This window comes from Drosophila montana, unplaced genomic scaffold (assembly GCF_035044405.1).
Source record: "Drosophila montana isolate Dmon_TW-CO22-7 unplaced genomic scaffold, ASM3504440v1 contig_309_1, whole genome shotgun sequence".
NCBI lineage: Eukaryota > Metazoa > Arthropoda > Insecta > Diptera > Drosophilidae > Drosophila > Drosophila montana.
Genome location: NW_026997975.1, coordinates 240,974 through 263,328, shown reverse-complemented (window position 1 = coordinate 263,328; position 22,355 = coordinate 240,974). Strand labels below are relative to the sequence as shown.

General features: G+C 41.9%; 6 protein-coding genes across 9 annotated transcripts in view; 5 read left to right on the top strand and 1 right to left on the bottom strand.

Annotated features, from left to right (window-relative positions):
- The first annotated feature begins 615 nt into the window (after positions 1 to 615).
- Positions 616 to 2,669, top strand: LOC135430905 (facilitated trehalose transporter Tret1-2 homolog). The gene is made up of 6 exons (XM_064685731.1): positions 616 to 756; positions 835 to 1,064; positions 1,130 to 1,260; positions 1,375 to 1,709; positions 1,759 to 2,171; positions 2,420 to 2,669. Exons 1-6 carry the CDS (start codon positions 687 to 689, stop codon positions 2,618 to 2,620), a joined length of 1,380 nt encoding a protein of 459 aa, XP_064541801.1. The 5' UTR covers positions 616 to 686; the 3' UTR covers positions 2,621 to 2,669.
- A 104-nt stretch (positions 2,670 to 2,773) lies between these two features.
- On the top strand, positions 2,774 to 4,645 carry LOC135430904 (facilitated trehalose transporter Tret1). Of its 3 annotated transcripts, XM_064685728.1 has the most exons (6): positions 2,774 to 2,919; positions 2,982 to 3,211; positions 3,275 to 3,405; positions 3,467 to 3,798; positions 3,858 to 4,270; positions 4,331 to 4,645. In XM_064685728.1, the coding sequence occupies exons 1-6, from the start codon at positions 2,832 to 2,834 to the stop codon at positions 4,529 to 4,531; spliced, it is 1,395 nt and encodes a 464-aa protein (XP_064541798.1). In that variant the 5' UTR covers positions 2,774 to 2,831; the 3' UTR covers positions 4,532 to 4,645. The 3 variants fall into 3 exon arrangements, with proteins under 3 accessions (XP_064541798.1, XP_064541799.1, XP_064541800.1); XM_064685729.1 differs by lacking the exon at positions 3,467 to 3,798 and having other exon boundaries at positions 3,991 to 4,270; XM_064685730.1 differs by lacking the exon at positions 4,331 to 4,645 and having other exon boundaries at positions 3,991 to 4,197.
- Positions 4,646 to 5,195: 550 nt separating this feature from the next.
- On the top strand, positions 5,196 to 8,582 carry LOC135430900 (facilitated trehalose transporter Tret1-like). Of its 2 annotated transcripts, none has more exons than XM_064685723.1 (8): positions 5,196 to 5,314; positions 6,254 to 6,396; positions 6,456 to 6,704; positions 6,799 to 7,028; positions 7,089 to 7,219; positions 7,440 to 7,774; positions 7,836 to 8,248; positions 8,313 to 8,582. In XM_064685723.1, the coding sequence occupies exons 3-8, from the start codon at positions 6,626 to 6,628 to the stop codon at positions 8,511 to 8,513; spliced, it is 1,389 nt and encodes a 462-aa protein (XP_064541793.1). In that variant the 5' UTR covers positions 5,196 to 5,314; positions 6,254 to 6,396; positions 6,456 to 6,625; the 3' UTR covers positions 8,514 to 8,582. The 2 variants fall into 2 exon arrangements, with proteins under 2 accessions (XP_064541793.1, XP_064541792.1); XM_064685722.1 differs by having other exon boundaries at positions 5,236 to 5,475.
- A 3,591-nt stretch (positions 8,583 to 12,173) lies between these two features.
- LOC135430901 (facilitated trehalose transporter Tret1-like) lies at positions 12,174 to 14,207 on the top strand. The gene is made up of 6 exons (XM_064685724.1): positions 12,174 to 12,267; positions 12,341 to 12,570; positions 12,655 to 12,785; positions 13,087 to 13,421; positions 13,481 to 13,893; positions 13,958 to 14,207. Exons 1-6 carry the CDS (start codon positions 12,189 to 12,191, stop codon positions 14,156 to 14,158), a joined length of 1,389 nt encoding a protein of 462 aa, XP_064541794.1. The 5' UTR covers positions 12,174 to 12,188; the 3' UTR covers positions 14,159 to 14,207.
- A 597-nt stretch (positions 14,208 to 14,804) lies between these two features.
- LOC135430918 (facilitated trehalose transporter Tret1-like) lies at positions 14,805 to 16,695 on the top strand. The gene is made up of 6 exons (XM_064685749.1): positions 14,805 to 14,941; positions 14,998 to 15,227; positions 15,286 to 15,416; positions 15,592 to 15,938; positions 15,992 to 16,404; positions 16,467 to 16,695. Exons 1-6 carry the CDS (start codon positions 14,863 to 14,865, stop codon positions 16,665 to 16,667), a joined length of 1,401 nt encoding a protein of 466 aa, XP_064541819.1. The 5' UTR covers positions 14,805 to 14,862; the 3' UTR covers positions 16,668 to 16,695.
- Positions 16,696 to 17,889: 1,194 nt separating this feature from the next.
- Positions 17,890 to 22,355, bottom strand: part of E23 (Early gene at 23) — a 38,021-nt gene continuing 33,555 nt past the window's right edge. The window contains exons 2-8 of the mRNA XM_064685747.1: positions 22,090 to 22,299; positions 21,476 to 21,887; positions 20,299 to 20,554; positions 19,616 to 20,227; positions 18,698 to 18,854; positions 18,362 to 18,628; positions 17,890 to 18,289 (exon numbers count right to left, since the gene is read on the bottom strand). Of these exons, the coding sequence (XP_064541817.1) occupies positions 18,094 to 18,289; positions 18,362 to 18,628; positions 18,698 to 18,854; positions 19,616 to 20,227; positions 20,299 to 20,554; positions 21,476 to 21,887; positions 22,090 to 22,299 (2,110 nt within the window). The 3' untranslated portion in view covers positions 17,890 to 18,093. The remainder of the gene's footprint in view (positions 18,290 to 18,361; positions 18,629 to 18,697; positions 18,855 to 19,615; positions 20,228 to 20,298; positions 20,555 to 21,475; positions 21,888 to 22,089; positions 22,300 to 22,355) is intronic.

Below are 22,355 nucleotides of genomic sequence, written 5' to 3'. Positions count from 1 at the left end.
CTCAATTTCTTCTTTTTTCTCATTTTAAACTTTCACCTTGTCCCCACGCTTCCGAAATTTAAGTGGGTTCCTGATGGGATTGTACAGTCTATATATATATAGCTGCTATCAGGGCCGTATGCGGTATGGCAGGAAAATCCATTTCATCATATGAGCCTGATTTGTGTTCCGCATAGCAGTTAGCCTTCTTGTCTTAATGAATTATGATCTAGAGTGTCTAGGGTTTTTCTGCATATAAGAAGGAGCTATCTGAGAATAGAGGAGGGCTTGTGTAACCCTATCGCAACAGTCAGACAAGCCTTCTTTTTTAGAACGCCATTCCAACGTGTACCATATAAATCATCTAGTACATAAGCTCACATAAAATAATTCTAATCTTTGTTATTCATGACTTTCCTAATGAAATACTCGCTCGCACCAGGCATCTTTAATCTTTATATCAACTATATCTAATCCATTAAGTGTTGCCCGACTTTGGCAAACACTGAACTTACGGCCTGCCATTTGTGACGTCTCTGAAAGTATGTAATATGAAAGCCATAGACTGGGTCCACACAATAACAATTTTATAGTATGTTAACCATCAATTCAGCCTTCGTGAATGTCGAAATGTCACAAATGCCCGTGCATTCGCATTCTTTGTCGTGCCATGCAGCTATCCAGACGTTTTTAGAGAGCTCCACAGAATGTCGAACTTCTTGCAGAATTCGCTGTTGAATCAGAAAACGCGCTACCAACTCTTGGCGACTGTCATAGGTATGTCATAAGCAGCGTGGAATATTTGTAATCTCCAGTTTGGATTTACTATTTAATCACTATTTACTATTTAAATAGTAAACATTATAACATTTGGCCATGGCGTTGGCGTGGGCTGGCTGTCGCCGACCCTTACCAAAATACAAACACCCGACACACCCCTCGACTTTCAAGTGGGCATCGATGAGATATCCTGGCTGGGTTCCATGCTTGGCTTGGGCAGTCTGTTTGGCAATTTGACGATTGCATTTCTGCTCGAACGGATGGGCAGGAAATTTTGCATATATTTGCTAGCAGGACCCTATGCGGTACGGCAGGAAAATTCATTTGATTTTTAGCTCAACTTTTTTGCTCATTCAAGTTTATCTTTAAGTGTTTATGGATTCTGATATATTGCGCCTCGAATGTGAGTTACTTGTATGTGGCTCGCTTTCTGTGTGGATTTACGGGAGGTGCGGGCTATTTGATAGTGCCGATCTATATCAGTGAAGTCGCCGACAGCTCGTGAGTACTTGTAACTAAATCGAGGTCCATAGTCTTAGCTATGACTCTTTAACTTTTTCCATATCTATATCCATCTTTTTATAACTCCATGACATATAATTTAATACCTTCCAGCATTCGCGGTTCTTTGACCTCTATGGTAATGTTGTCTGTCAACTTGGGCGTACTGGTTGGCTATATACTAAGCACCTATCTGGCGTATCATGTCGTGCCCTTCTTGGCCGTAATATTGCCAATAGTGTACTTCTTAGCCAATCTTTTGCTGCCCGAAACGGCACCGTATCTCCTGAGACACAAGCAACCGCACGCAGCTGAGACGTCCTTTAAATATTATCAAAATCAGCAAAGGGGCATGGGGCAGGCGTCCAAAGCGGACTTCGAGGAACTGCGATTGGCCATAGACGCTCAAGAGGCACAGAATACGACAGCCTTAACCTATAAGGATCTAAGTAAGCACTCACCCCAAAGCTACTATTCCTTGCTGACAATCCTTTACAGTTACCAAGCCGGCACTGAAGGCGTTTGCAGCATCGGTTGTGCTCTCTATGGGCTACCAGTTCAGCGGCATCTTCAGCTTCATCAACTATATGTCGACCATATTTGAGGCATCTGGCTCTATACTGGATGTCAACACTTGCACCATTATCATTGGCGTGGTGCAGATTGTGGGCGTCTATACCTCGACCATATTTGTGGACATTATAGGACGTCGCATACTCATGCTGATCTCCACACTGGGCGTCGCTTTGGGCTGCATCGTCTTTGGCTGCTTCACCTACTATGCCCAGCAATATGACCTGAGCGATGTTAACTGGCTGCCATTGGTGCTGATGATAATTATCATCTATTTGGGCAACGTTGGACTTATTGGAGTGTTTTTCGTAGTGCTCGTGGAACTCTTTCCAGCCAAGGTAGCAATAAGAATAGTTAACTACAGCCAAACCTCTGCTTAACATTCGCTAAGTGCCCTATTACCTATATCCTTATTTCAAAATATTTAATTTTTCAATTACGATATATTATTTGACAAGATCCCATTCCCATTTCAATTTACATTTCAAAGATTTACCATTTTCATTCCCTTACCATTCATCATAGGGAGGTTTGACTGTCGGCATTGCTTGAAGGTATATTCCTATTAATTATCTCGTTTCCCTAGATACGTTCGCTGGCCACATCCATATCGGTGGTTTTTCTGAGTGTTCTGGTCTTCTGCACGTTAAAATTGTTTCCGCTGCTGCTCCATTATTTTGGTATATCGGTTACCATGTGGTTTTCGGCAGCTTCCAGTTTTTTAACATTTGTATACTTTTTGTTGTTCTTGCCGGAGACCAAAGGCAAGTCTATGATTAAGGACTGAGCAGTCGGCGTGTATCAGTTGCAATAAATTAATTTAGAATTAGCCTAAACACACAACTTTTACTGGAAGTAGTAAAGAGCTTTATCTAGCTTTATCAGCTGTTGGGTCAACGTAACGCACAGCTTTCCAGCCGAAACAAATCTTTATTTTAGGCAACTCCTAAGCTGTGCGCCAGTCATTCGAGGCATGAGATTCGACCGGACACAAGACCATGAAGCTGACATCGGGCGCATTGTTTGAGCACACGAATTGCCTGCTGAATCGCAGGAATCGCTACCAGTTCCTGGCAACGTTTCTAGGTGAGCTGGCCATATTTCGATGTTCCTCTAAGGAGTTCTCTAACGGATTTCTTTTGGTTCAGTGAACATTTCGACCTTCGCGCATGGCATCGGCATAGGTTGGATGTCGCCGGTGATGCGGCAACTGCAAACTCCGGAGTCGCCGCTCAGCTTTGGGGTGTTCGTGGAGGAGCTATCCTGGATTGGCTCATTGCTGGGCATAGGCAGTGTCATAGGCAATTTACTGGCCGGTTTTCTTCAGGATCGCATTGGACGCAAACCCGTTATGTTTGCCCTAACTGTGCCGTATGTGGTGAGTAAGAGTTTTTTTAGCTTGCCACACGTTGGGCGCCACACTTATCCTTTGGACTTGTAGTGCTTCTGGCTGTTGTCCTACTTCGCGCAGAGCGTGCAGTATTTGTACTTGGCTCGTCTATTGGCTGGCATAACGGGCGGCGGTGGCTATATTGTGTTTCCCATATTCATCAGCGAAATCTCGGATGCTAAGTAAGTTCACCTAATTAAAGAACTTCTCGTTTGATTATTTGAGCACTTGGTTATCCTACAGAGTACGCGGTCGTCTTAGTTCCTTTGTCATGCTCTCTGTCAACATGGGCGTGCTAGTGGGTTATATTTTATCCACAAATGTTGGCTACTTTACGGCACCCTTCTGTATAATACCCCTGCCAATTTGCTATTTTATAAGCAATCTCTTCCTGCCCGAAACGCCGTTCCATCTCATAAACAAGGGCAAATTCGGTGCAGCAGAAAAATCGTTTAGATTCTATAAGAACGTCAGAGATGATGACAAGCGTTCCATGCTGGAGTTCGAGGACATGAAGCTGAAGCTGACGAAAGAGCTTGCCTTGAACGTAAATGCCTTTAATTGCAAGGATTTCGGTACGTACTTGAGATCCTGAGAATCCTTCTCCTCAACTTATCCTTTGCAACCTTCTCAGTTAGCAGACCTGCCCTCAAGGCCTATGCCATCGCAATGGTTCTTATTCTGAGCAATCAATTTACGGGCACCTTTTGTTTTATCACCTACATGTCGGACACCTTCGCTCTCTCACACACCACGCTGGACATCAGCATGTGCACCATTGTCATCGGAGCCGTACAGATTGTGGGCACCTATACAACCACATTGATTTGTGATCAATTCGGGCGTAAGATTCTACTATTGATCTCCACGTTGGGCGCTGGCATCTGCCTGGCCGCCTTTGGCTGTTTTACCTACTTTGCGAAGCTCTACGATCTGTCCGCGTTGGGCTGGTTGCCTTTGGTGCTGCTCTCTCTGGATGTGTTCCTCTGCAACATTGGGCTGGTGGGCGTCTTCTTTGTGGTGCTGGTCGAGGTGATGCCAGCCAAGGTAAGTGCAATATGCAACTCATATAATAGCTATATCTATATTCCTTTATATTCCCTATAGATCCGCTCGGTAGCTGTGTCCACATTTGTGGTCATCCTTAGCTGCACCGTCTTTGTGTCCCTAAAAATCTTTCCACTCTGCATGCAATATTGGGGCATCTCCATAACATTGTGGAGTTCGAGTCTTGTTGCATTTGTCAGCTTCGTGTATTTTCTGTTGTTTCTCGACGAGACTAAGGGCAAATCCCTACTGGATTCTTAGAAGACTTGGTTATCCGCTTGGAAGTTTTATAATAAAAATTTTTTTTTAAATATAATTTATAGAATAATATAATTATAGAAAAAATATATAATAAAAAGTCTAGGATATTTAATTAATTTAATTAATTCAATTTTAATTTGATATATATCTTTATCTCTTTAATATATTGATTTATTGTCTCAGGACAAACTTAGGTCTAACTACTCCAGAGGAAGAATAACGGTAGATGGGCGTGCTTTAAGAGAAGTTTATCTAAAGACTCTTGTTTTTATACCTAAAATATATGCTGCTTACGGTGCTTCATTAAGGAATTTGGTAGATTAATTTGTTGTGATTAGTTCAGCGGATGGAATATACCCTGTTCTTTCTGAAAATATCTGCCTGTCCGACTGTATGCAAGAATCGATCTCTAAAGACTTGAAATTTCAAATATATTTTTTTATATATCAAGCGAGGTTTATTATTGTATTTCGTGTTAACTCCTCCCATTTGCAAAAGAGCAAGGTTTGTAGTGCTCTTTAATAAAATTTCAGAATTGGGAAAAGCTTATTAAAAGAGTAGCACAAAGCTTAGATCACAATCGTACGATTGAACCGTAAACGCTTTGCTTAGCAGGTTTACAGCAAGCTGCTGAATTAATCAGTCAATCATTGAGTCGAGAGTTCTAGCGTCGAACAGACGTGCGAAAGAGTACAGACGGGAATAATACGTATATATACAGAGAATATAGATCAAGAATAAAGGGTGGAATAAAAGTTCTGGTGGTGTTTAGCTAGACTGACGGTACGTTAGACCGAAAGTGGAATCCTTACTCTGTCCCGGCGTTAGCAGGTTTTGACCTCTATCATTTGGAACAGCTAACAATAAAGAGACAGCCTGCCATCCCCTCAACGATCCGTCTCGTAAAGCTGACAATTGGGCGTACCTAAGTACCAGACAATAAGGTATCTCGCATATAAAAAAAATGATTCCCTATCCCCACTTTGATCCTTAACAAATTGGAAGCTCAGCACCAAGCAAGGTCAGTAAACCAGAAGACCGAAATTCAAATAGAACTTAGGCTTGACGAGCGGACTTACATGGAGAAATAGTTATCAGTTGTTGGGTTTTCCAAAAGCTACACTAAAAACTTAGTCACCATGATCATTATTGTGTTGGAAATAAAGCTATAAAAGTTTTTTTATAGCACAAATGCTTTGAAAAGGTCACAAAACCTTTGCTACACAACATAAATATTTGAGCGATTGTCATGGTTGGGTGCTTTATGAAGCGGAATCGTGACACCTGATCCCTTCAATGGAGCGTAATAACCGTGGTTGATATTTTGATGCTTTATATAATTGTTACCGCTCGCGCATTAATATTATTTAGTGTGTCTGCGTACCTGTGCAGTTTGGTAAAAAGAACCCCGACCAATCCGAAGAGCTAGACCAGAACATATATAGACTGCGTCAAATTGTGCACTTGAACTTCTAGAGTACGGTTGTGCGAATTCTAGGGGCGCCGCCTGTAAACTACAGATCCACCAAAATTGTTATGTAGGTTTTCATTTCATTTTTTGGCTATGGCAGCTCTGCGATAGGTTCAGGGTAGAGCACTCTTATATATTCATTCCATATATGCTATAATCTCCTTCCATATAAGTGTTCCTATATTTTTATTTTTTATTTTATTTACTGTAGAAATTCGCTTTCTATATTAATAGGTTTATTTTCTTTATAGCGCTTCGTTTTAATTCTATATTCAAACAATATAGCGAAGTTTGCCATTGTCTGAGGGTATTTCGAATGCTCTCCCTCCGAACATCTGTGTGAACCAATATGACACTGCACTTATCGGCTTTGAGTTAGTTGAGTTACTTTTTGGTAAGATTTAAGTGGGCAGATAACATTTGCTACTAGAATTTCATCAGCTTGATTTACAGGCTTGCATGAGCAAGACTAATCTTTATGGCAACATGGGCCCGAGCACAGAAGCCTCCAACCTTTTAAATTCAACGGGAAGCCAGGCGACTCTTTAGTATTCAAATGTGCGGCCACAAACTTACATTGAAGCTGGGAAAATATTTTATTTAACTTAAAAACCTGCTACAAAATGTTGGTAAAATTTGTTGAGCAACCGAATTGTCTGCTGAATCACAGGAATCGCTATCAATTGCTAGCCACCATGCTCAGTGAGTGTATAAAGAGAAAGAGAAAGAGAGAGAGAGAGAGAAAAGAGAGAGATCTATTAAAAAAGAGATAACTATTGGGTCTTATAATTTTCAGTCAATCTCATATGCATATCGCATGGCACTGGCATCGGCTGGCAATCGCCCATATTACGCAAACTACAGTCCGATGAATCGCCGCTTGACTTTCAATTGACCATCTCGGAAGTCTCCTGGGTGGGCTCTGCGGTGGGCCTAGGCGCTCTTGTGGGTAATGCACTGATGGGTCTGCTACTGCCGCGCATAGGTAGCCGCCTGTGTCTGCTCCTCGTAGCCATACCTCACTCGGTAAGTAAATGCGTATACTCTATAAAGTATATACACCCATATAAGGAATCATTCGTGCAGTGCCTGTGGTTTCTGGCCTACTTTGCTGAAGGCGCGGAGTATCTGTTTATTGGACGCTTCTTGGCCGGCATCTCCAGCGGCGGCATGTACATTTCACATCCCATTTTCCTAAGCGAAATTTCAGATGCCAAGTGAGTGTACGAAGATATATAGTAGGGCATTATAGCGATAGGAGCTAAGCAAGGGGGCTACGGCGATAAGTTTTGGATTTTCTAGTACCAAATGTTTATCTAATGCCTCATTTGAATAATTAATCTAGTCTGCGTGCCTTGCTGTATTCTGCTCTGTTCGCTTGCATGTTCCATTACCTTTTTGTATAGTGTAAGTCATCTCTCACACTCTCTCTTACAGAATTCGAGGGAGTCTCGGCGCCATGATAATGTTGTCTGTGAATGTTGGCATTCTTCTAGGCTACATTTTGGGCACGCATCTGGCCTATCATATCGTACCATTCGCAGTGCTCATCTTTCCAATTAGCTATTTCATATCCACGCTGTTCATCATACGCGATTCCCCGATGCATCTCATACGCAAGGCCAAGTACAAGGAGGCTGAGCAGTCTTTCAGATACTATAAAAACATTAAGGATAACAATCAGCCGGGTGCTCTCACAGAATTTGAGGAAATGAAGCAGACACTGACCCAAAGTGATAAGAACTCGGACAAGGTGACCCTCAAGGACTTCCGTAAGCTATCTTAATTAGTTCCGATCTACAGATCTTATGCTTTATATATATATATTTGCAGTAACTCGACCTGCACTCAAAGCTTATTGTTCGGCTGTGGTTCTTCTGATTGTTAATCAATTTAGTGGACTTTTCGCCATGGTCAACTATATGTCGGATATATTTGCACTGTCGGGCACCTCCATGGATCCGGATACCTGTACCATTATCATTGGCATTGTGCAGATTATGGGCACATATGCGACAACGCTTCTCTGTGATATCTGGGGACGCAGAATTCTGCTGGTGATCTCCTCAGCCGGCGTGGTTGTCAGCCTGACGTGCTTCGGCCTCTTCACCTACTACGCACAGTGGTACGATTTGAGTGAGTGGAGTTGGGTCCCACTGTTCTTTATGTCGCTGTACATCTTTCTGGGCAACATTGGACTCGTTGGTTGCTTCTTTGTCCTACTTGTTGAGATGTTTCCGGTCAAGGTGCGTGTCGTTGGGGTCTTTCTATTATATCTATCTCTACCCTTTGACTTTCTTTATCCCGCAGATACGCGCAAGAGCTGCTTCAATATCAATTTGTATATGCAGCTCGTTTGTGTTTATATCGCTCAACATTTTTCCCCTTTGCATGGATCAATGGGGCGTGCCGGCCACCATGTGGTCCTGTGCGAGCATATCAGCACTTGGCTTTATATACTTTGTCTTCTTCCTAAAGGAAACCAAGGGCAAGTCAATGCTTGAGGATTGAGGGTGAAGCTAGCAAAAAGGGCAATATGTGTTGCAACGTCTGAATTATATGTTAAGTTTTTTTTTCCAATAAATTTCGTATTACTAGAAAATATAAATTGAATTTTTTTAAATACGCTTCGAGTCCCTGCTCGGGCGCCCATGTCGAATGTTTTGGCCTTGTATGGGGATGTCCGCCATGTACAGCGTGTACAGCATTATTATTATTTATGCTGTGAGGTGATCAACATAGCTCTCCACTTCACTTGTATTTATGGCCATGTTGAGCTCTACGGTGTCCTCGAGGCAGGTCCTGTAGGCGTCCAAGATAAAGCGCGGCGGCAGCATTTTGCGGATGCCAACAACCTACTTGGGGTCTCCTCTGCCCCAATCAGTAGTGGGAGGTGATCCGAGGTCAGGTTTAGGAGGTTCTCAGGTTCTCAGCTGTTCTTCTCTGAATCCCTTGTAGAGCCCGAAGTCGACTGCACTTGGTATTGCAGTAGCTCTACGGTAGTACGTTGCCTCTCCAGTAGCTATAATTTCGATGCCTCTCAGAAACGAGGTTGAAGTCGCCTCTGGCGGATCCGAGTCGGATAACAGCGGCTTGCATATGCCAGTTGCAGGACGACTCAAGTGGATGGTGGCACAAGGACGACCTGCTCAGTATTGTCGCTCCTCCATGTTGGCTGTTGTCTGGGTGATTAGCGGTGTGGAGAGTGTAGCCTCTGAGGGTGATACGAAAGCAGAAATGAGTCTTCGTGAGCAGAAACACATGGATGTGGTGGAGCCCGTTGAAAGCTAGGATCCCATTCGCTTTCGAAAAGACTCCGTTGGAGTTCCACAGTACTACCCTAAGGGAGTTCATTTTAAACATGTTATTATCTGGCGAACAGTTGCTCCAACCTGAGCTCGAGGGATGGGATCGACTGGGAATGCTGCCTGTGTTCCTTCTGCGAGACGATGAGCGGGCTCTGTGCTCGGCGGGCTGGCTACCGTGCAGGACGCTGGCAAAGGATTTATGGCCGGGAACGAAGCTGCGGACAGGAGGGGCTGTTTGAGGGCGACGATACCTGGAGCGGCTTGCATCTGCGTTTGCTGCGTGTGATTCGCCATGATGGTAGGAACACCGATCCTCATCCTTGCCAAGTGTGCACTCGCTTGTTTGATGGTTGTCCCCACACTCCTTGCACACACAGTGTCTCGAGCAGTAGGACTTGGTATGCTCGTGCTCTTGGCATCTATTGCATTGGACTGGGTACGACGTCTTGCGAGGCTTCTCCCACGATTGTTTATAACTGCATAAAACATTTATGGACTTGATTCGGTTTTTGCTGTCCACCTTCCTCAGGTCAACAAATCTCATATTGAGTGGCTCGTTATTGACTCTGCTACTCGGGGTGAAAATGCGGACAACGTGGTGCCCTTCTCTGCCAATTGCGCTGAAATATCTTCAGATGGGATCTCGTGGTGGATGTTTCTCAGCACTATGCGGTATGGCATTGGATGATACAATGCTGTCCAGTTCCTTGCAGATCGTGGAGAAGCTGACGATGCCTGGCACAGTAATTCTGGGCACCTTAGTGGGCGCCGTCTGGGTGGGTTGCAGGTGCGTGGCAAGCTTCTGGCTTGCGTGCGAGGTGGATGGTCTATCATCTTCATTTACACCATTGGCGACATTGTTGTTGGCAGTTAGCTCTACCTCCATGTCCATGTGGCTTTCCTCTTCGCCAGAGAGGGCCGACAACCGGTTTTGGGTGCCTTTGTAGGCTTCGGTGGTGCTCGCCTTCTTGCGAGATAAACTGGGCGAGAGAACACCCCCTGCTTTTTTTTAGCCCTTGAGCGGGTATTTGCTCAAAAAGGGATGGAGGTCCGGGCTTGTAGCAGGGTTCGGTCTAGGGAGAGACGGGGTAGAGCTGGGAGCTGATGCCACGTGCGAGGGACGACGTTACCGTAGTCGTTCCTAAGCAGGAGGCAATTGTGGTGATGCACGACGTAGTGGACAGCGTGGTGTACAGCATAATATTTGGCGGAAGAGCATTTTCCGAAGGGTTATATATGGTATAGGTGACGCAGGGTAGTCGTGAATAGGATAAGCTGGGATGTTACCAATAATTATCAAGCTGTACTTTATTACAAAAATCACCTGTATTTTTTAAAATAATGACTTTGATGAACGAAAAGCGAAACGGTGACTGGAAAGTGTCAGCACTGTCACGGGCAGTGACTGAATTGCCAGCCTTGCTTTGCTTGTGTTACTGAGACTTGGCAAAAGTTCTCTCACGAAAGCTTTGCTCCCTCACACACACGCACACACTAAGGCGCTTAGCTAAAGCTTGCTCTCTGACGCTCGCACGCGGTTGCACTTTTGTAAAATAAACAAAAATATTGTAATTTAAATGTTTATATTCGGGGCGGGCTTATTTAATGTCAATGTCTTTTTATACCCTGAACCCATTGAAAATGGGTAAAAAGGGTATAATGAATTTGTGCATAAGTATGTAACAGGCAGAAGGATGCATCTCCGACCCCACAAAGTATATATTTTCTTGATCAGCATCAGTAGCCGACTCGATCCATTGCTATCCATTGCGATCCAAGAGCTAGAAACTTAAAATTTGATATTTAGGTCCTCCTAGTGCCCATGCAGTACGTTTGTTTCCAATGATCGATAACTTTTGAGCAATTTTGGTAAATAATAAGAACTAGAGTCACCAAACTTGACATGTAGCTTCTAAAATAGTATATACTATATGATATCAAGTATCTTTCATTATATAGCTATCGCCACCACCCCGATATCACCACATAGCTATAAATCAAGTCCACACCAACAACAATTTGTATTGCCCGCCAATTTAAGGCACAATTTTAATGCAATTGTCATTTTGATAATACACGAATATTCTATAGCACAATAAGATCTACTGTAGAAAATTTCATCAAGATCGGTTAAGAAACACAGAAATTATTAAAGAAAACGTGTTTTGGCTTTCCTCGTATCAGCGGCAGCAAGCTCGAATTCCAATAATTTCTGTATACATGTACACACACGCATTCATGCCCGTCTTCTATGAATTCTATCAACAATATTGCAATTGCGATTGTATGGTTTTCTGTGCTGCTATTTTACTCCATTTTTTCTCATTATGACTCACTTCTTGGTGTGGCTGTTGAGTAGAGGCGTTTGCAAATAGTGATCTGTTACGAGTTCAAGACTTATCGAGGAAACACTTTTTTTTTTATATTTCTTGCTAAATTAAATTTATTTTTACTACAGCTGAAGCAAACGAAGGTTCAGGGTATTCGCTAGTCGGGAGCTCCCGACTAGAGCTTCTTACTTGTTTTTTGTTCGCTTTTTGCCTGTGATGCACTGAAAATACACACACACGGGAACGCACAAAAAACACGACCGATCTCCGACCGGATGTTCAAGGCGACTGGTTTGAGTTAGTTGAACTAGTTTTAAGTAAGATATTAAGTGGTCAGATAACATTCGCTACCAGCATTTCAGCAGCTTCATTTACAGGTTGGCATGAGCAAGGCTAATCTTTATAGCAACATGTGCCCGAGCACAGAAGCCTCCCAACTATTAAAGTCAATGGGATGCCAGGCTATTTTTTAGTATACAAAAGTGCGGCCACAAATTTACATCGAAGCTGGAAATTATATTTTATTTAACTTAAAAACCTGCTACAAAATGTTCACCAAATTCGTGGAGCGACCGAATTGTCTGCTGAATCACAGGAATCGCTATCAATTGCTTGCCACCATGCTCAGTGAGTGTATAAAGAGAAAGAGAGAGAAAAGATAGAGATCTAGTTGGATAATTTTTGGGCTTATAATTTCCAGCCAATCTTCTATGCATATCGCATGGCACTGGCATCGGCTGGCTATCGCCCATATTACGCAAACTACAGTCCGATGAATCGCCGCTTGACTTTCAATTGACCATCTCGGAAGTCTCCTGGGTGGGCTCTGCGGTGGGCCTAGGCGCTCTTGTGGGTAATGCACTGACGGGTCTGCTACTGCCGCGCATAGGTAGCCGTTTGTGTCTGCTCCTCGTAGCCATACCACACGCGGTAAGTAAATGAGTGTAAATGAGTATATTCTATAAGGTATAAAGGAATCTTAAAGGTATATATCAAATTAAATTCTTCCTGCAGGGCCTGTGGCTTCTGGTCTACTTTGCTGAAGGCGCGGAGTATCTATTTATTGGACGCTTCTTGGCCGGCATCTCGTGCGGCGGCATGTACGTTTCACATCCCATATTCCTAAGTGAAATTTCAGATGCCAAGTGAGTGTATGAAGATATAAAGTGGGGCATTATATGTCAAGAGTTTACAGCGAGCAGCTAAGCAAAGGCGCTAGGGCGATAAAAATTATATCAAACCCGTTTATGATTCTGCCAAATTTTGGATTCTCTAGTATACAATTTTTGTCTAATGCTTGACGAAGAGCTTTAAGTTCAGTTTAATAGTTAATCTCGTCTGTGTGCTTGCTATATTCTGCTAAGTTCGGTTGTATTCGCTTGCATGTTCCTTTACTTTGTTGCCTAGTGTAAGTCATCCAGTTCTCTCTCACACTCCCTCTTACAGAATTCGAGGGAGTCTCGGCGCCATGCTAATGTTGTCTGTGAATGTTGGCATACTTCTAGGCTACATTTTGGGCACGCATCTGGCCTATCATATCGTACCATTCGCAGTGCTCATCTTACCAATTAGCTATTTCATATCCATGCTGTTCATCTTACGCGATTCCCCGATGCATCTCATACGCAAGAGCAAGTACAAGGAGGCTGAGCAGTCTTTCAGATACTATAAAAACATTAAGGATAACAATCAGCCGGGCGCACTCACAGAATTTGAGGAAATGAAGCAGACATTGACCCAAAGTGATAAGAACTCAGACGAGGTGACCCTCAAGGACTTCCGTAAGCTATCTTAATTAGTTCCGATCTACAGATCTTATATTTTAAATATATACCAATAGTAACTCGACCTGCACTCAAGGCTTATTGTTCGGCTGTGGTTCTTCTGATTGTTAATCAATTTAGTGGACTTTTCGCCATGGTCAACTATATGTCGGATATATTTGCACTGTCGGGCACCTCCATGGATCCGGATACCTGTACCATTATCATTGGCATTGTGCAGATTATGGGCACATATGCGACAACGCTTCTCTGTGATATCTGGGGACGCAGAATTCTACTGGTGATCTCCTCAGCCGGCGTGGTTGTCAGCCTGACGTGCTTCGGCCTCTTCACCTACTACGCACAGTGGTACGATTTGAGTGAGTGGAGTTGGGTCCCACTGTTCTTTATGTCGCTGTACATCTTTTTGGGCAACATTGGACTCGTTGGCTGCTTCTTTGTCCTACTGGTTGAGATGTTTCCGGTCAAGGTGCGTGTCGTTGGGGTCTTTCTATTATATCTATCTCAATCCATTGACTTTCTTTATCCCGCAGATACGCGCGAGAGCTGCTTCAATAGCAATTGCTATATGCAGCTCGTTTGTGTTTATAATTCTCAACATTTTTCCCCTTTGCATGGATCAATGGGGCGTGCCGGCCACCATGTGGTCCTGTGCGGGCATAACAGCACTTGGCTTTATATACTTTGTCTTCTTCCTAAAGGAAACCAAGGGCAAGTCAATGCTTGAGGATTGAGGGTGAAGCTAGCAAAAAGAGCAATATGTGATGCAACGTCTGAATTATATTTTAAGTTTATTTTTTTTCAAATAAATTTCTGGTATCTAGAAAATGTATATTGCATTTTTTTTAAATTATGCAACGAGTCCCTGCTTGGGTGCCCATATCGAATAGTTATTAATATAAAATTAAAGATGTTTTACATACCTTTAGTCAAATTCCTAACCATTATGAGCTATGATCAGCTTAACGTTGTTTTATAATATCCCTGCTCGGGCACCATTGCTATTGATTTTTATATGGTTCCCTGTTAGATGTAAATAATGGCAGCTGCAGACATTTACCCTATAAAAAAGAGGATAAAAGGTAAAATTATAAACGAAAAGGTATGTATGTTGTTTAAGCATACCTTAGGTCCCTGCTCGGGCGCCAATGTTAAACATGCCCCCAACTTTTATCCAGTTTCTTCTGTTTGTTCAGATATAAACGTATAGCAAGAAACACGAAGTGTTCCTACACTAAGAAATACGATTAGGCAATTTATCTGGCACGGGGCTCTTCTTTGTAGTTCGCTTAAATGATTAGCAAAGCTATCTATATGATGCCTCAGGCTCAGGTGAGATATCTTATTGCATTTTTCACAGCAGCGAAAGTTCAGTAGCAAATAAAACAGCACATTGAATAGACTGAACCATCTAGAAATTGTCTAGAAAAAGGGAAAAATGTTGACGAATCTCTTAGAGCGTTCGAATTGCTTGCTGAACCAAAGGAATCGCCATCAATTGCTTGCCACAGTGCTAAGTGAGATGAGTTTGTAATACTTTTGTGAACAGCTCTCAATCTTTAAACACTTCCAGTAAATATTATATGCATATCGCATGGCATTGGCGTTGGCTGGGTCTCGCCCACGTTGCGGAAGCTGCAAACCTTGGACTCGCCACTTGGTGTGCCGTTGGGCGTCAATGAAGTCTCCTGGGTGGGCTCGGCGCTGGGCTTGGGCTCGGTGACGGGCAACATATTGAGTGGACTTTTCCTGCATCGCATTGGCGGCAAAATGTGTCTGCTGTTCATGGCCCTGCCACATACGGTATTTCGACTTGTTATTTGATTTGGCTCAGTTACATAACCCCCAAAATTTCTTTCAGTGTCTTTGGGTTCTGGTCTACTTTGCTCAGAGCGTGGAATTTCTGATCGTCGGTCGTTTCTTGGCTGGTATTACTGGCGGCGGCATATATTTAATACATCCATTGTTTCTAAGTGAAATTTCCGATCCAAAGTAAGTAGCAAATTCGCGACAGTTAACCAAGCGAGAAGTGTCTGAGCCATAAAGATAGCATTTAATATTTGAATAACTGTTCTTGTGGTTCAAAGTCTGAATCATTTGGATGGTTTATGAATTGTGGAATTGCCGAGAACTATGATTAATGCATTTTATTATCTATCATTAACAGTATTCGAGGAACTCTGGCATCGATGGTGATGCTGTCGGTGAATATTGGCATACTTCTAGGCTATATATTGGGCACACATCTGGCCTATCATATCATACCATTCGTAGTGCTTATCGGTCCGCTTAGCTATTTCATATTGGTTTTATTATTCATTCGGGACTCGCCTATGCATCTCATACGCAAGGGCAAGCTGGAAGCCGCCAAGAAGTCCTTCATGTACTATAAGAATATTAAAACTAGCGACAGTTCAATCGAACAGACACGCGCTGCAAACGAATTTGATAACATGAGATTGACGCTTACCAAGGACGATAATATGCCGGATACGCTCAGCCTGAATGACTTTTGTAAGTGCAAAACTTGAGTTTCACTTGCATCAATTAATTTCCTATTTCCTTAGTCACGCGAGCCGCGCTCAAGGGCTATGGCATGGCGGCGGTAATAATTATTGCGAATCAGTTTAGCGCCCTTTTTGCCATGGTCAACTACATGTCGGACGTGTTCGCCCAGTCGGGCAGCACCATGGATCCCAATACCAGCTCGATTATCATTGGATCAGTGCAAATTCTTGGCGCCTATGTGAGCACAATTGTGTGCGATGTCTTTGGTCGTAAAATTCTGATGCTGATCTCATCAGCGGGCGTGGCCATATGTCTGACAGTCTTTGGTTTCTTCACGTACTATGCCGGAATTTACGATATGACCGAGTGGAGCTGGATACCAGTAGCCATTATGTCGCTGGACATCTTTCTGGGCAATATTGGTTTGATTAGCTGCCTGTTTGTGCTGATGGTCGAAATGTTTCCACTCAAGGTATGTTTTCTTAAAATATTTGTTTTCTACTTACATTTAAATTATACATTATTTGTTTTCAGATACGCGCCAGAGCCACATCCATAGCAATTGTTATATGCAGCTCGTTGGTATTCCTAATGCTCAACATTTTTCCACTTTGCATGGCACATTGGGGTCTGCCGGCCACGATGTGGTCGTGTGCGGCTATTACAGCAGGCTGCTTTATATTTTTCTTACTATTTTTAAAAGAGACCAAAGGCAAATCAATGCTTGAGGATTGAACTTAAATAAAAGCGCCAATAATTGAAATCGATAAATTTGTGTTATATCAATGAGAAAAAGTTAGACACACGGCAAAAGCTGTTTGCTTTGCTTCAGCTTGCTTATTTGTATAATAGCCTTTTTCCACTAAGCTTAAGAAATGTTACATTTTCAAATTTCACATATTGCTGTTCCATTGGCAAATGTCGGTTGTCGATAACATGTGAGTGGCAAAAGTACCGCTTCTTTAAATAAACAGCTGATCGAGTTGTTTTGATTAACCTAAGTGCCGCAAAGTTTTCCTTCCAAAAGTCAAAAAATACGACCTCAAAGTAGGGGCTCCGCTTAATGGACCCTACGGAATTTGGCAATCTTTAAATGTTAAAAAATGTGACATTATTAAAACTTAAAATTATAATATAAAGTAAGCGCTTGCCTTCGTAGCTATATCAGCTATAAGAAATAAGGACAGTGGAATAAGGCTATAAAACACAAATACGCGCCAAGACTTCGTTCAGCTGCACCAGCATCGATAAATTGTTGTACGTGAGCATTTGTTGGGGCGTTCAAAACTATCGATCGTGGGCAAATTGTGCTCACGCACGAGCTGTGGCTATCGCAAGCTTATCGATAATACATTCAAATAGAAATACGTACGTTATTTTTCGGCATATTTTTCATGTATGTTACATTAAATAAATTTAATTACATATAATTAGTTATTGTAAACATAATACAACGCTATGCATAATGTTTATACAATTTGTTGATGTGTGTGCTTTACATGGTTTTAGGCAGCCAACTTACAACTAATTAAAAAACTAGCATACTAAATCACAGTGTTTTTTCCCAAGTGAAAAAATTTGCAAAAATCTACAAAAATTTCTAGCATATTAAATATACATATATATAAATATATATATATATATATATAGTACAATATGTGCGATATGCGATAATAATAATAATAATATATATAATTATAATATGGGCTGTTGAATTTGCATTACTTTTGGATTTAAAACGTACATTAAAACATATTTTTCGCATATGCAAAACAAATATTTTCTTTAGCAGCAACATAATAATAATAATAATATGATAATAATAATAATAAGATTTAGGATAAATGGCTAACAATTAAAATGCATAAAACAAAAACAAAAATTGCTGTTTACAATATGCAACAAACAACAAATTTTGGGTATAGCGCCTGCCGTTTGCCATATACATAAAAGTATATATAGATAAATTGTTTATAAATAAACTAAATATATATAGATAATATAATATAATAAATGTGGCTTGAATATCGAATCACAAAATTGGGCGCACGTTTCGAAATTTGTTCAACAGCATGTTGCGATATTAATTAGTTTGGTGGATTTAATATAGGATTTACACATGCTACACTAATTACGTATCACTGGTTCGTTGTCAGCTTTATCACGTCTTTTTGGGGCAGCGCAGATAGCGCAACACCGCATAGCCCAGGCCGCGAAATACCAGAAAGAACATCATCAGTATGAGCGTATTCAGCCAGAGTGGCGATGTGGAGTTTTGTGCTTTGAGTATTTCCTCATATGGAATGAATTCGGTTGTCTGTTGTTTGCATATCTCATAGCTGCTCGACGATCCACAGCTGTGTCGGGCAAAAACGATATGGTAATGGGGATTACAATTCAATTCAACAATTGACAGGCTTACGGCTTACCTTATAGCTGGTCCCTCGCGAAACTCGAGTATTTGCATATTCTGGTATGCATAGTGTATCATCGATGTGTAGCGTATCCAGCTGAGACCTTCCGGAATGCGTGACGATAAATAACCGCCAAAGAGCTGTGTGGCAAGCGTGTAGAGTGCACTCAGCGTAATGCTCACATTCATGTCCATGCAACAGGCGCCAATGAAGAAGCCAACGCTTTGCGCCACAATCGTGTTCAGCAGCAAAAAGATGAGCATCAGAAAGAAGAGCTTCAGGCTGCGAGTGGCAACAGTATCAAGTGATCAAATGAGGAATGAACAAGTGGCTGGTGTCGCGGTTGCTTACCTGCTACAGCCCAGCATGGGATAGCTAATCATGAGGTAGACAGTGGGCAATGTTATCACCAGCGGCAGCTCTGCGCACATTTTGGCCAGATAGTAGGCAGAGAGGCGATAGGCGCCAGAGCGACGCTCCTTGCTGATGACCTCACGTTCCGAAGGAACTGTAACAACGAAAAGCACATTAAATTTTAGGCTTAGCTATCTTGCAAGCAAAGCACAAAAGCTTTAAAAGGCACTGAACGCTCACATTATAAAACTTATGATGCCCAATTGAAAGCACATTTGGCTTTAAGCACAAGGTACAAAGTCTAGTTATTTTGTTAGATTAATCATGCATAGCTTAGAAAGCTTAAAAAGATATGCGTAGAAATGTTAGTAAATGTAATTTGATAAACGTACAAATAGGAAGAACATTTAAGCACATTAAGTATTAAGTTTAAAGCTCAAAGTAGTTAAAGTATAGTATGAATCTCGCAAAGCACATAAAACTTCTTAAAGCTATGCATAGAGAAATAATAAAAATATATAACAAAAATTTAAAAGCCCATTAAAGCTACCATGGAGATTAATTGCTTTACTAAGCAGCAGATTAGTTAAGTAGTAGCATTAAGTATTAAGATGCATGAATGCCCATAAATGATACAAAGAATATAACTTGGTATTAGATTAATCTCGCAGGCAAACCATAATCAAGAGCTTTGGCGCCCATGAAAGTTCAAAAAGCGATTAATTAAGACGTAACGAGCTTTTTGGAGAGTATGAGAGCATGGGATTGTGTATAAAAATGAGTTGAAAGCTTTTGAGAGCTACTTTCAAAGTAGAGATGAATACGTAGCAAATATTTAAAATATTAAATTGGGACAGCTTAAAGATGAATCTATTATTTAAGCAAGTAACATTTGGCTTCTCAGCTCGCACTTACATGAATTGAGCGCACCGAAGAGCGCAAAAAGCATCCAATAGGTTTGCGAGAAGAACATCCAGCCCTGCAGATCATGGAGGAACTCCTCGGTGCGCGGCAGCTGAAACCAAATGGCGCCCGCCATCAGCGCCAGGCCAATTGTTTGGAACCAATTCAATTTGGACAGCATGCGTGGCTTGGCCTCCTTAAAGTTGCGGCTGGACAGCACAGTGAACTGTGTATGGAAGCGTGTTGGATAGGAGAGCCAATCCTCGTCGTTGGCGGAACTCTTGCCGGCACGATACGACTGGCAATCACTGGAGGCACAGGAACTGAAATTTGATTGCGAATCGGCGCCGCACCAGACCAAATGTTGAGCAGCCTCTTCATCGGCCTCGCAGCCATTCGCCGTGTGATGTAAATTGGCATATTGATGGTGATGATGATGCTGGTGATGTCGTTGGTTGTAGTAGTTGTTGATGATGTCGTTGATCAGTATGGTGTCGTGCTGTTGCTTGGACTTGGACTTGTCCTGGCTGCTGATGCAATTGCGATTCAAATAGTTGCCATGAGATTCCCTGGCGGCTATGAACAGCTTTTCGCGTATATCCGGATGCGATTTCAACTGCTCCACTGCAAAGCAAAGTTGGGGCAGAGTCTTAACAATGTGTTCGGCTTGAATTTGAGTTCAATTTACAACTTACACACAAAGTCGGCGGGATTGTAGTGCGGCTTGATGGTCACCCCAATATCCTCAAAGTGCCTGTAGATGTTGTTCACCTCGCCAAAGTAGGCGGTGCGACCCTGATGCAGCAGCAGCAGCTTATCAAACATGTGAAACATCTGCGACGACGGCTGATGTACGCTTATCACAATTGTCTTCTGCTCCAGCTGTGCGTAGCGCTTCAGCACCTTCATCAGCGAAATGGCCGAGTGGCTGTCCAGCCCAGAGGTGGGTTCCTGGGGGAAAAAAAGTAAATAAAATATGTAAAAATAAATAATACAAACTAAAAATAAAATAAAGAAATTAACTTTGTGACAGCACAAATAAATCAAATTAAAAAAAATATATTTATGTATATGTAAAAAAAATTAATAAAAAAAAAGTAAAAAATAAATAAAAACGTTAACTGTTTAATTTACAATAACAAACAAGGCTTTTTGATTGATTACAACTTTGACAATGTTCTCGCTGATTTTTGAGCCAGCATTTTAATGGATTTAAAAGCTTTACAAAAAGTTTTATAATTTTTGACCCAATATTTACTCCATCCAGCTTAATAAATATTAAAACAAAATTACTTTTATTTAATTTACTTTTATTTAATTTAATTACGATTTTGATATGAGAACTAATAAAATATATATTTTGTAAGTTCCAACAACTATCACAAAATGAACAAATGGACGTTAAAGATATTTTTGCAAATAAATTTAAATCAGATCAGAACAGAAATGAAAATCGTTTTATTTTTGGCAAAATTCTGAGATTTGTAGAGACCTTTAACTGTAGAGAAGAAGAATAGAGCGAGATATAATTAAGCTGAGCTCAGACTAGTTCAATTCTGAGCTGAGTTCAGACTAGTCAATTCTGAGGAACTAGTCTGAACTCAGCTAAAGTGAAATATCTCTCTGTATCTGAGATTTTTATAGATTTTAAGCTGTAGAGAAGAATAATAGAGAGAGACATAATTAAGCTGAGCTATAATTATGATATCTCTTATATTTCTGAGATTTTCAGCGACTTTAAGCTGTAGAGAAGAAGAATAGAGAGATATAATTAAGCTGAGCTCAGACTAGTTTAATTCTGAGGAACAAGTGTGAACTCAGCTTAATTATAATATCTCTCTCTCTCTCTCGCTCAATTTCTTTTGTACTCACATCTAGCAGCATTAGAAGCGGATTGGTCAACAGTTCGCAGGCGATATTGGCACGCTTCTTCTCGCCGCCGGAGAGGCCGCGATTGAGATAATCACCAAACTTGGTCTGCTGACAGCAGCTGAGCTCCAGGGTATCCAGTATATGATCGACGAGACGCAGCTTCTCGGCGCGCGGCATCGACTCGGGCAGCCGCAGCAGCGCCGTATACATGACGGTCTCGCGCAACGTGAGCTGCGTGAAGAAGATCTCCTCCTGCAGCACGTAGCCAATTTTGCGGCGCCAGCGTTTCGAGAGCGGTTCCCGATTGAGATAGACGCTGCCGCTGTCAAAGTGCCGCTGACCGCTGAGGCAGTCCAGAAGCGTTGTTTTGCCGCTGCCCGAGGGTCCCATGATGGCCAGCACCTCGCCGGGACTGCACAGAGGGTGGGAGAGAGAGAAGGAGGGAGGGGGAGAGAGCAAGACATAGTGAGAGAGAAAGGGGTATATTTGTTAGTTGTCAGTTGAAAGTATGTTTTTATTGTTGTTGTTGTTTATTAGGCCACTTGAGCAAACATTGTTTTTTGTTTGTTTGTTGATTGTTGTTTGATGTTTGTTGTTTGTTTGTTTGTTGTTACCTGACTAATCCACTCACATCGGAAAGTATTTTGCGTTCGTTTTGCAACACGTTTAAATTCTGAAATGTCAACTGAATTGTTGGTTGTTGCTGCTGTTGTTGTTGTACTTGTTGTTGTTGTTGCTGCTGCTGGTGTTGCTGTGCAATTGGCTGCTGTTGTTGCTTTGCAGCGTTTATAAAGGGAAATGTCAACGAAGTTGTCTGAGACGCACTGCAAAAACAAAGGAAATTAAACCAAAATTAATATAATAGTGTTAAAGATTATGA